At 38.1% G+C, this 14,066-nt stretch overlaps 1 protein-coding gene across 8 annotated transcripts in view; it reads right to left on the bottom strand.

The window, feature by feature from the left end:
- Window positions 1-14,066, bottom strand: part of LOC135223602 (mucin-2-like) — a 1,092,597-nt gene that overhangs the window by 144,058 nt on the left and 934,473 nt on the right. For all 8 annotated transcript variants that reach the window (XM_064262169.1, XM_064262171.1, XM_064262170.1 and 5 more), the window contains one exon: window positions 4,023-4,517. In XM_064262169.1, the coding sequence (XP_064118239.1) occupies window positions 4,023-4,517 (495 nt within the window). The remainder of the gene's footprint in view (window positions 1-4,022; window positions 4,518-14,066) is intronic.

The following is a 14,066-nucleotide window of genomic DNA, read 5'->3' as shown; positions in this document are numbered from 1 at the left end:
AGACGAAAGTTGCCGGCATTTATGTGAATCTAAGCATAATAAAAATTTGCACACTGTAACATACAAGATAAATATATACCTAGAAGACATATTCCAAACATGGGAACTGTACAATTGCAAATAATCTCTATCTACACTATTTTTTTACAAACAAGACTTCAACAAAACAATAAACACTGCCCTCAGTTTTTAGAGAGTTATTATTATCAAGAACAAAAAATCCAACACTAAAAAAAAAGTTAAAACTATCGCAGAGCATTAACGGAAGCAACGTTCATTAAACAATCATATCCACTATGAATAAACGGCACTCTATGAAACCTGAAAATTTTCTATAAATATGACGTCACTGCCATTCGTAAGGATTGCAAGACAAGTGCTAGAAAAACCTAACACCTTAATTTTACACGAGTACAGTCTCAGGAATAAGGGCATAGAGAGGAGAAGCCTTGGCAGAAGATTAATGATACTAAGTCAGGATGAAATATAACAGCTCTAACGAGAGAGGAGAGGAGTGGCCGATAGGCCTAAGAGATTGCTGACCTCTGGATAACTACCAGTAATGTTCTATCATAAAACAGTCTATGTGTAGTTTAAGTTTGCAAATAACAATAATTGTTTTCTTATTGTATATTGCTATAACTGACACGACAGGCTGTTTTCTAGTTCGAATATTGTAACACTTATCAAAGTCATAATCAGTATAAGTACTTGAATTGATCTCATTCAACAGAACAGATGCTAATACTGCATTATGTTTATAAACGCTCAACTCATGTAACGATAAGGTTATCTATGCAAATTTAAAATTCATCCAAGGGCCAGACGCTTAACAAGAAACCCGAATAAAAGGCTTCGCAAACAAAGACTTCGTTCGATTAAGGACTCCTACATACTAACATACCCATAAGCACACAACAACAAAGAGGAAACCCAATGGCTGATCCGAAACACAAATCTTTTGCGCTTTATTGACTTCAAGTATAGCGGAAAGATATAATACTTCAAAGGCTTTATGGCCTGTCACCACATACATAGGCGTGGAGATACCAACGCTGAGCATCGCACTTTTCTATGAATGCTATTATATTTCACCTTCAAAATAAATCTTGAAAACTCTTCTTGTCTATAACCGCTATCCTTTCTTTTTTAACCCACAAATGTCGGTCGGATTTCATCCTCTCTCTGTGGTTGAGTCGGGAAAAGAGACGTCCTCATATTCAGTCCTTATCAGCTACTACCAGAGAGAGAGAGAGAGAGAGAGAGAGAGAGAGAGAGAGAGAGGACAATGTATAAATAAAGAAGAATTTTCTCTTATGATTCAAATCAATGCTCTTAACAAACAAATCTGCAGGCGAGTGACCCTTGCTCTGGAACAATGAACTTCAGCCTCACTATCTAAGTCCTGTGGCAGTGGCAGCGAAAACCACTACGACTCTCTCTCTCTCTCGCTCTCTCTCTATCTCTCTCTCTCTCTTCTACTGATATCCGTTTTAAACGTTCGGTATTGAAACTTGAATAAATTCTTCTGTAAAGGTTCTCGTCCAACTTTCTTTAATTTTAGCAACAGAATACTTATCTAATAAGAAGTAAAATGTTCCAGTTCTTAAAAAAAAAAAAAAAAAAAACATCATTGACAGGCTGGAATTCATCAAAAGTGACCGGTCTGCAGCTTCACAAACAAAATCTCAAGGTAATTAAAGACTTCTTCTAAATCACTGCTCAATAAGAGTTAAAATTCAGTGTTCTTTTTGCAAACGAAACGGGACGGAGATTATGCATTCAACCACGTTTATTTGTCGCCAAACTAAGCAAAAATTTCTTAATGGACTTTAATTAAATCGTTACAAAGGGTGAGACCATGGACCATGAACGAATTGATTAGAATTTGTGGAGGATTCGGTGCTTAGTAAGTAGAGAAAATTAAAAATGCTACTATAACATTCGTCTAATTTACGGATAACTGCCGAAACGTAAAAAATATATGTAACTCTGTTGTCACCACAATATCAGTGCCTTCTAAAATCACTTCAGTCAAAATCACTACCACTACACGAATGTTTGGCCAAAGTTAAAAGCCAGTCCTCGACCCTAATTACAAGGCATACCCAATCCCATATCCTGTCAAGACTTTTATTACCTAGGAATTTTTTCCTGTCTTGCAACCCGAGACTAAATCTACATCTAGTAATAGCCATTTGTGGACTGCGGCAGACCGCATCTGCCATTCACATGGCGTATGCGATAGCTACTCCTGTATTGCTCCTTGCTGCCTATTTCTTTCAGTTGCTAGGTTGGGCTGGAAGGTCTGCATTACTGGTAAGGCCTTTAACATGCCAAACTAGTCCTTAAAGTATACTTGTCGTTTCCTGCAGCTGGTTGTTCACTACGAAAGAAAGGGAAGGATAGTCAAGACGAGTCATGATCGAACATAGTAGTGAAATAAGTTTGGAGCAATGACTAAGTTTTATTCCAAGAAGCATTGTTTCTATGGTTGCAAAAACTAGTGCATGTTAGGACTAACTGAAATTAAGACTACCCACGAATGGTTTTAAAAGCAATTTCCTCAGAGATTCTCAAGTTGGAATCAAGTTTACGAAGAGAGAGAGAGAGAAAGAGAGAAAGAGAGTACGGAGCCATAACCTCAAACGGAAAAGGATGTTGTGGCGACCAAGTGTGGGAGAGCCTGGAAGGGATACGAAAGGACGGAAAAGGCGGGAGAGGACCAAGATTTTGGAGACCTTTAAAAAGAGACTGGAGGATGGGGTGGGGTGGCTGTGGAGGTGGAAAAAGTTTCCTAATTATACGGTTACGAATACAAGTTGGACGGAACATTGTAGCCACCAGAAAACCCTCACGAAAAAAAAGGATGTTTTATATTTGGCCTGAAGGTGTCTATTAAACCACAGCGACGCCCACAGAATTATTTACAGTCTACCCACTTGAGCTGCATCCTGTTTCTTTCGCTTCAAAATTATTGATACTTTACAACGAAGTCTACTTTTATTATTCCAAACATCCATGATGTAAAATTACCGCGCGTTCACTTGCAATTCACAACCATAGAACATAGAAAAAAAACTCCATGGTTAATTGAATGTGCAATTAAAAGGGACTACAGTGTATAGACAGGAAATTTCTACTATGATTCTCTTATGAAAAACTGAATAGTACTGCACAAACAGGGAGCAAGCAAATTTTTCAGAACAAAATGTTCATTCTTCTGTTCAGTTTTTACAACGAAAAATTAATTTTGATAATGATATTGATGATACGTTAGTTCAGGCAGACTTGTCCCGCCGAATCCAAGAATCCAGCGACAAAATCAAGAGATAATGAGAAAGAGGATGCGAGTGGTGAGGGGGTCATGTTTGTTATCGGCAGTTCCCTTCCAAAGCCCAACCACAGCTTTACCGCAGTGGTCACCTTATCGTCACCACCGTCAACTACAACGACTAACTACCCACAATTACGCTACCAATACCCAAACAGCGTTAAAAGCAGTTTGAGATAAATTTATGGCTGGCAAAACAAAGAAACACCTTATGGCTGTTTTATTTTTTACTAGGGAAAATCGTACTTTCTCAAACAATTGGAATGATGTTGATTTATTACTTTATGCAGAATGATGACTTTCAATATCAGTGTATTGCTGAACTCTCACCATGCAGTATTTAGAAATTTGTCTAGATCACGGCAGCCTTACACTTTTTTGCTGCTGAATATTATTGAGAGATTCTGGCGACGAAACGTTCGGATTTAATTGGCCATAACAAGTTCGACGTGCCTTTTACGACTATGGACTGGACATTTTTTACGATATCAGTTTTAATTAACACACATTATATATATATAATATATATTACATGTACGTATATATGTGAATTATTATTTTTAATAATTTTATTATTTTTATTATCTTAATTAATTTATTTTAATTAAACTAAACAGTGGATACCATTCAAATGTACTGGATTTCTGAAAAAAAAAAAAAAAAAAACACACACACAAGAAAAACGTACCTGGAGGCGTGCAAAGCAGCGTTCACACTAGAGTGTCTGATGGAGAAGTTGTGAGCTTGGCCAGAGGCATTCTGATGAAGAGAGGGCGTGCTCTTGGCAGGGACAAGTGACGAGGAAGAAGCACCTCCAGGACTGACTAGGGATTCGGCAAAAGAGCTGAGACTCTCGGCCGATGGATAGCGAGGCAATGGTGACCGTCGAGAGGCTGAAGACTTGTTGGCAGTGTTTGCACTCCTCTTCGTCAAAGTACTGGTGTTGTTACTTGTGGTTTCAAGTCTGGTCTCGAATCTACTGTTACTAGTATTGCTATTAGCCTCTGATCGCGCTTCGTGCGAAGCCCCCTGCGATGAAGAACTCAAACTGGTACAGGAAGGGGAAACGCCCCTGGCTGCACAAAGATCTGGTTGATGGCTGACGGCGGCTGCAGCGATATTACTGCTGCTACCGCTCCCAGGCAACTGCCACGAACTCCGTCTCTCTTGAGATCCACTAATACTGAAAAAGAGAAGAAAAACTATAAAAAACTGACCATTTTGAAATTGACTGTACAGTAACCATTTAAAAAAAAATAATATTAAATGAACAAAGAATTATTTTCTTAATATACAGGAAAAAACTAAAATCTAAATAGCCTTCGGCTTTGCCAGTGTCGCAAATGGTAACAGGATAATATCTAGAATGCTCCTGAATACAGCCAGAATGCAACGACAAAGGCAACTTTATAAGCCTTCAAGACACAACAAGAGCCGTAAAATAATGACAAGAGGAGGACCCTACGGCCACCACTGGTCTTGGCAGAAGGATTCTCAGGAAGGCAAGAGGCCGTGGTATTTTCAGGGTCCCAGTCCCTCGATAATCCCTTCCTCTCCTCACAAAACACGAAATCTAGCTTAGGCTGATATTACCACCTACTGTAACCACCACAAACCATGACATCCTTTCTCCCTACTATAGTACATCCTCTGGGAACTATGCTCTCTTCCTCTGGATCTTCTAAGTCAAAGGTGAATCTCGCGACCTTTTACCTAACTACTAACGGCCATTTCCTTCACCCACACAACAGATGCAGGCATCATACATACCCATAATTCAATTGAAAAAAATTTATGCAAGTATATTAAAATAATGAAATTTCCAAATATGATAAAGCAGAATTTCACAAGTTATCGTCAACCAATGAGAGAGAGAGAGAGAGAGAGAGAGAGAGAGAGAGAGAGAGAGAGAGAGAGAGAGAGAGAGACTTCTAAACACCATTAACGTCCAAGTAATTACGTCCATGTACGCTCTGTTGGGTTGAAGGTTGAAATACATTGTCCTTTTCTATTACTTTTAATTAGGAGTTTTTTTAATTATATGTTTCTTCCAACACTTGAAAAAGAGGTTCAGTGTTTACGGTAAGGTTTAGTGGACGACCTTCAACCTTTCATTTAATACACACTTACACGCTGGGAACAAGTTTAATATCTATGTTGTAAATTCCACAAACAATACGCACTTCAATAAATTTTCCCCATCATTTAACTAATCAGCGCATTTTAATCACATCTCAACGGCCCCTGGTCATTAAACACTAACTTCAACATCGAGCTATATTTCTTTATTTTCTTTTTTAAAACTTAAATGCATTCAGTCTATGTCTGAGCATTCAGTTTATGTCTGCACAACCAACCAAACCTTCGTACATTTCGTCTGTTTGATGAGCAAGTTTACCACTACACATATTACACATTATACACTCACACTCTACACACACACACACACACACACACACACACACACACACACACACACACTGTGAAACCGAGTAAAGAGTTAATAGTTTAACATTGCATGTTATTTACGAAATCATAAAAACTTGGGATGTGAGAACTATACGCACATGTGTATGCATAGTTTCATAAGTGCAGACTGTATATAAACACGTTGTCTTATGTAGTGCACTGTAAGATCACGAGGCTGAGACTTGACACTGTTAAATTGGAGGCTAAACCTACGTCCTCGTTGCTGGAGTTCAACCTTATAAATCAAATAGTGGATCCGAATACAGGAATTTCATGTCAACACGCACTATTCATCGATCGAGTAGTTTCTTTCTGAAGTGAAACTCGCACACAAATGATGCATTACTTGATCAATTAACTTGTACATATAATGATGACGTGGTCAATACAAATGCCCAAACTTGAACAATATTTAACCGCGTCACCGCTGGTGTGTGTGTGTGTGTGTGTGTGAAATCGAGTGAGGAGTTATTAGTTTAACATTGCATGTTATTTAGGAAATCATAAAAACTTGGGATGTGAGAACCGCAGGCATCAGCGGTAACGAGGTTAAACATTGTTCAAGTTTGGGCATTTGTATTGACCACGTCATCATTATATGTACAAGTTAATTGATCAAGTAATGCATCATTTGTGTGCGAGTTTCACTTCAGAAAGAAACTACTCGATCGATGAATAGTGCGTGTTGACATGAAATTCCTGTATTCGGATCCACTATTTGATTTATAAGGTTGAACTCCAGCAACGAGGACGTAGGTTTAGCCTCCAATTTAACAGTGTCAAGTTTCAGCCTCGTGAATAATTTCACAGTGCACTAAATAAGACAACGTGTTTATTTACACTTACGAAACTATTCATACACAAGTGCGTATAAAGGTATTACTAAGCAAGTACCAATCACATCATAGCTAGGCATACGCGGGAGAGGATGACCTTTAAGAATAGAGTTAACCGCTGACCTTCAGGATAAGGTGGTGATGCCCAGGAATGTGTGAGATTTCCCCCCTTAATTATTATCCCTCGCCCTACCCATGCAATCTGTGCTCCACCCTACTGAATTACTTGAAATTCAACCCTCACTGTATGGCCATAACAACAAATCTGGCCTAGAATTTTCCAAGGTATTTTATTATTTTCGTTTGTATTTTAGTAACTAAATATTCGTAACAGAAAAATAATGGAGTAAAAAAAATTCTCTCCACTATAACAAAACAACATCTCAGTTACAACGATGTTTCTCACAGGATTTTAAATAACTGACAACTTTTCGTTTATAACATAATACAGAGTACCTATTATTTTATCCATTTTGATGACTGCCTTCAAGTCTAACTTTTTGTCTGCTATATGCCTGTTTGCATTGTGATACCCGAATGTTTTAAGTTACTTCTTTTAGCTTATAAAAAAAAAAAAAAAAAAAAGAAAAAAAAAAAAAAAAAAATCGATCGCGTCCGTTAGGTCCCATGACCAGGTGTTTTTCCGTATTCATAAACACCGCAAAATATTTGCCTAGGCAATAAAACTGTTCAATGAACATGGAATCCCAGACCATTCTACATACCAGCTCCAAACGACACGGGAGCCCCCACACTGTCCAAACAAGAAAAGAAAGACACCCGACTGAATGAAACAACGAAGCAGCTTCCACTCGCCATACAAGCATAAGCCAATAACGAGGCCTTGTATCCGCTTCTAAGGAATCTTAATCACCAACACAACAAACCAATCTCAACTTCAATCTCTTTGTGTACCATCCACCTCAATTCCACCCACATTCTTCACTCTCTTCCTCCAACCCCTGCCCCATCCCCTTCCCCCTTGTTCCCCTTCTCTCACTTCCAATCAGCGGGTAAGGCCTGACACAGATGGGAAGCGGGTCAAGATTTAAAACTATTAAGTATTTTTCATGACCTCTGACAAAACTGAAGAGATCTCTCATTTCCATTAGGGATATCTCTCTCTCTCTCTCTCTCTCTCTCTCTCTCTCTCTCTCTCTCTCTCTCTCAGTTTCCTTTATCTATTTTCCCATTTAGTTCTTAAAAAATTAAAAACTGTATAAATAATCATAACATGGATAAAAGTCGGGTTCCGCAAAAATGTTTTTCTTAGTATTAATCTTAATACAATCGCAAGCTCTTACCTTTATCCTCAAAGCATTCATACCTAACCTCCGAATACACTAAAAACTAACGAGGTACATGGAAATACAGCAAAGAATGTTAATAAAATGAGAAGGAAATCTCGGGAAACGATATTCTGACTCCCACACAAAAGCCTTTGACTATTACGCGTTCTCCAACTGGGCTCGACAAAATGAAGCACCATTGTTTAGGTCGAGGTCTATTAGACACGAAATGGGCCTTCACCTACCAATCACCTTAGGTCACCGAAAAACACTAACAGGCCTGAATACAATCTGAACAGACTTGACTCACTCCAGCTGTCTATTCGAAATTCCGATATCGACATTAACCAAGACGCTGTTACTGTTATTAGACCTGATTCTCCAATATTGAGTCATCCAGCTATACAACATTCCGATTAACGTAAACTCGAAATCTAACCGTTCATGAATATGGCTTGCGACAATTACCTATTTTTATTGCTCAACGCTGAATATTAGCTAACCATAGAAGAACAAAACACAAAGCTATTTATTTACTAAGATCATTAAAGTGTTTTACTACAGATATGGAAAAAATGAATGAAAACCATTAAATGCCTTTAGTACAGTGGTTTTCCGAAGGGTTATACATCGAATCTCATAAAATAACTATAACTGGATTTTATAGTGTATTTACCACTGAAACTTCATTATCAAAATCACAATCATGCCCGTATAATAGGTACTACTCGTATAATATCAAGAATGATAAATTATGCACCTAGAGTTTATTTATAAAAATACTTTAACAATGTTCACAAGTTATTAGAAAAGTTTCTCGTTAATTTTTGTCATTTTCATAAAACATCCTACTACATACAGCAAAAATGAATTATTACTTAAAATTGCGGGAAATATTTCGTTATTTTAACGGCACATGTATAGTATATTTGTTTGTATATGCCATATGACGTGTCAACTTCATCCAAAATCACATAAAGATTATCCCTTATCCATTTATATTATTTGGCATGTCTTTATCGGTGACGAAATTCCAATAATAAAAGAATGCAAGGGCATAATATAACTAAAATTTTTGTCCCTAAAGATGTACACATGATTGCTTTTAAATAGGCACATAGTTCGCCTTCTCGCACTGGATAACAACGAAGAAACAAATGCTCTTTAAAACAACCGTCACGAGCTTACCGCCAACAACGCCGTTGTTTTTCTATCAGCACACCCCAGGGGCCACCGCCATGAATTTCCACCTTGGGATTCTTGCCGGGGAACCCCCCACCCCCACCCCAGCTCAAATTCGCCCATCAGGTATACGGATCATTCTTTAGTAACCATTTACCATAACAACCCATGACGAGAGACCTTAAACCGATAACCCGGTCAAAGCATTTATGACAAAGGTTCTCCTCTGACACACCTATCACGGGTCCTTTTCCGTAATTCGTTCCATAACCCGGGGACTTAAATGACCACGAAGGGGATTTCAGCAACTAATCCAAAAATCTTGATGGATTGGCGCTTGTTTTTCAGTGCTAGTAATGGCAATAAAGACATTAAACGCTTATCAAAAGTGTTTAAAGTGATACCATCCTTGATATATTGACACATAGCAGTAGTAGGAGTAGTAGTCTTGATGACTGAATTCCAATATAAAAAAAGCAAAGTACAATATTCTTTAAATTACTTAGAACAAAAGATTTAAAATCTTTGGAACAACTGACTTAATCTAAGGAAAACCAGTCATAAAGAAAACTCCAGAATATAGCAAATTTGAAAACCAATTTGTATTTTTCCTGATATACAAACCAGAACATTTTATATAAGAGTATCTTACATGAAAGGCGAGCGTTTAGGAACAATTTTATATTATGCTGATAAACATATACTAACTTGCCTGATAACTCAAATAAGTGCAACCCACACCGAAACAAAGATACGAGGCACAAATATCGAAACAATGGTTTCTAATGAAGAATCGGTACTTAATTAGTAAGAGGTAAAGGTATTCAACCACAGGACAGTGACCTTGACTCCGTCTCACCAACAGGAGAACTATTCCCACTACCACGATTCATATGCAAAATGTAAAGACAGTTCACCTTCAATGGTCGACGGTACCTTACACAGGCTAACCTTAAAAGGCATTCTTGATATAAGCACTGCAACTGAAAGTATTTTGTAACTCCTCTATCCTTAAGAAAATAAAGAAACAAAAAAGTATTCCAAAAGAATCAAGTCTGATGAATTTAGAATATAATTACTACTGTGAATAATTGCTCCTCTTACATAATTACTAACGCAATGACCTGTCATTGCGACGCCACATCGCATTAATGAATACCGTGGAAATATCTTAAAAAGACTGTCGTCAACCGATAAATGGTAAATTGGTGTCATTAGTACGTTTCGCACAGAACTCAAGTACAAGAGATTACCCATAGCGGACAACACGGGCACATAGTAATGCAGTAACTTTCATCCGCAATCCTGGGATCTTCACATAAAATGTGGGAAAACCAAAGAGGAGAAAATTGTATGAAGAACAAAAGATCAAACGACAACGAAAGTACATATCGCAAGGTATAAAAGGTTTCCCGCTTAGCAGAGCACAATAAGTATCGCTATTTCCGTGGCCAACGCATGCTATAATTGCTGAGAAGAATTCTTAACAAAGAAATCTGAAAAATACTACAGCTGATAATGTTTTTTTTTTTTTTGGTTTTAACCTGGTCATGCGAGCATTGAATACAAAAATGCTGAGAGAGAGAGAGAGAGAGAGAGAGAGAGAGAGAGAGAGAGAGAGAGAGAGAGAGAGAGAGAGTATGCAGCTGGGAAATGTCCGAAGGCAAGGGAACAGCCACACAACCTCGGTTATTACTTCAGCCTTAAATGCTGGAGGGGTCTAACCACGTTTACCTGAGCAGTCAACACAGCACCGGCATATATTGCACCTGCAACTAACAACGCTTCTTGTCTACGCTTGTTGACGTTCGCTTTCAATCGTTATTTAAGGGCTTTCACCCTCTGTGATTACCAAATAACTTAAGCTAATCCTATAAAAAAAAAAACAAAAAAACTCTGCATTCTGAGAGTTTAAAGGAATAAAAAATTACATACATGGTTCCAACTTAGAAGGAATTCGACAAAAATTATTTTGAGAGAGAGAGAGAGAGAGAGAGAGAGAGAGAGAGAGAGAGAGAGAGAGAGAGAGAGAGAGAGAAACATTCGGGCTCTGCATATTTACTCTTCAAGGAGCAAACAAACTTTGAGCCAACCAGCAGTCAAGTTAAGCTTAATGACCAAACACTGATGAACATAGATGCGTCGGACCATATAACATTATGCACCTGTGCATACAGCTTCCACTTCACTTGCAAAACTCACCTGACAACAATACAGACAATGACGATATAAAAACAATATTAAAACAGGTCTACAACTGGATATCTCAGTAACTGATTTACAAAAAAGTATGAGCAAAATACGTTCAAACATTCATGTAAACGTAAGGCTCTGGCTTCAACAATAATCTGGAACTGACTTGTCAAGTGGTGTAATCAGTGTGGCATGAGGTGGGACTTTTAATCCTTCCTAATTTTTTGCAATTCTTGGTGCTACCTTCAGCTCCATTCTGGTTTTTCATTTAATCATTTAAAACAAGGGGTTTGATTTGTTTGTTTACCGTACTATTCATAACTGCAGACATAATGCTAATCATGTTAACTTTTCAAATCTTTTATACTATCGGTACTGAAATTTTGTCCTTAGGTAGACAATATTTACGATTTACACTGTTTGGCAGTCTTTCACAAGCGCAATTCAACAAATACTTCCCCCTATCACGTTTGGATTTTGAGATTCAAGAACCAGTTTTTGCCTGATTATTTTTTGTGTTTAGTTTTCTGTCATATTCTTTATCTGCAGTATTTACGTGTCCATAATCTTAATAAACTTATTTCTATTCATTTTCACCTATGTAATACACATTGGATTTAATTGTCCGTTAGCCTTGTTACATAGATACATAAACCGTTTGCCCATCTCCGAAGTCGAGAATATCATAAATAATTACAAATCATTAACAATAATAGCCACGAATGCACCTTTGGACATGGTTTAAAATATACTAATTCAAGTGCAGTCTACCTTTTCACGACTCACAATTTTCAAGAATTTTGTCAAAATAACTGTTAAAATGCATAACAACTACGAGGGGAAATGACACGAAAATGACAACACTAAAAATGCAAAAAAATCTCAACACGACTACCATACTGAAACACCACAAAGAAAACTAATATACAGTGTGCCGTTACATCACTATGGTGCAATAAAACGAATAGGGTACATTCATGAGGAGCGTGTGTTTAAGTGTTTTTGTACATGTGTGAAAAAAGAGGCGCACACCACATTCCTCACATACTTTAAGAGCCACTATGAACTTTTGAGAGAACCCCATCCTTGGCAAACGAAATTATTAATAAAATGAGAACAATATAGTAGGCGTCTAAATAACAAGTAAAATTTCCTTCTCCCAACAGAAAAACTGCACCAGATACGATATCCTCCCACAAAGCTGCAGACAAAACATGTATAAGATTATAAGCAATTGCATATTAACATCCTCCGCCCAACCCTATCAAACGTATGATAAAATATTTAATAATTCTAGGACTCCTACAACAGACGATCAACTGGTAAATTCAGGAACCACACTTTGACTTGCGTTGTGCAGTCTGGGGCCACCCACAGATCTCCGTACAAGAATGCCAAATCGGTCCCAGCTTCTGGACAGTAATTAATATCCGTATGGTCGGGGTGGTCGGGGTTTGCCTTCCAAACCCCTATCTTATGTTGTTAGTTTAGAAGACATAGCTTCTCTCGTAATGATTTGATTAACAGTATAGACTGAAACACTGCAACACCACGTATTAAATCTTAAACGGAAAAAACTTGTCAATTATATGATGTCTTTCGTTGTTAAGCTTCAATTTACTTCCTACTGTTTCCTATTTCCCTACTGGCCTGGCTACAAAAGGGAAATATGTTGACCACTCATCGACCCTACAAATATACATGTGTATGTGTATGCATACGCGCGTGCTCACACACACGCACACACATATATAAATAAGTTTGCCGAGCCATCTAATTTATGCATCAGCTACGATGACACTACTCAAAAGATAACTAGTGTCAGTGAAGATTCACAAGAGCAGCGATTCCGACAACCTCACAGTGCCAACGAATTAATAAGTAATACGCATTTGCCCGGAATTACCGTAAAAACTATAAATCCCATTTCTACGTCGGATTCAAAACAATTCTCACAAGTATTAAACGCCACAACGCAAGGAAAAGAAAATAAAATCCGCCGAGTCATGTCCTTTATTCCCATGATTCTGAAAGTGAAACCGAAGAGGCGGGAAACACACGGCCCATTGGTATAAATCGCATAGTCGCCGACAGTCAAAACAGGAAGCAATAAAGAGAACCAACTTCCTGACCATGAACTCCTCAATAAAGTATAATCTTTTGAAAAAGAAAAAGGGAGCAAAAACGCACTGGGGGACCAGTTGGCTCAGCAAAAATAAACTCCCGTTCACGTTAATGCTAAATGGTTGTGCTCACAACGTACCCTCCAGCTCTATTTCACTTTCTATTAACGAAACTAGCTTGTGCATGATAGTTTTATCACGCGCGTGACTTCAACACGGCAAAGACATATGCTCCAGGCTGAAACTTACTAATCGTTACAAGCACTGGTGCACTTCAGAAAAACCACCATCAATGGGGCTGAGAGGTACAGTACCATGAAAACTGGTAGAATACAGTATGAAAGATGACCAAAATCATCTCACAGTAATAGATTATTACTGCATAACACTCGCTCCTCATTCTGCCATTAACGTCACTTTACTTAATAATTCTGAAAACGGTTCATAAACGCGCAACGCCTGGAGCACGCAGTTTGTCACGGTGTAACAGGAAGTTTCGTAAACTTAACTGCCAACTGCACTCTAATAGCCAAAGTGTATAGACTACCAAAGGCTTCATCCCGGCGAGGGTTTTGTAGAGAGAGAGAGAGAGAGAGAGAGAGAGAGAGAGAGAGAGAGAGAGAGAGAGAGAGAGGAGACC

Source organism: Macrobrachium nipponense, chromosome 10 (assembly GCF_015104395.2).
Source record: "Macrobrachium nipponense isolate FS-2020 chromosome 10, ASM1510439v2, whole genome shotgun sequence".
Taxonomy (NCBI): Eukaryota; Metazoa; Arthropoda; class Malacostraca; order Decapoda; family Palaemonidae; genus Macrobrachium; species Macrobrachium nipponense.
The sequence above is the reverse complement of the archived record's forward strand: the minus strand, read 5'-3'. Positions and strand labels throughout refer to the sequence as shown.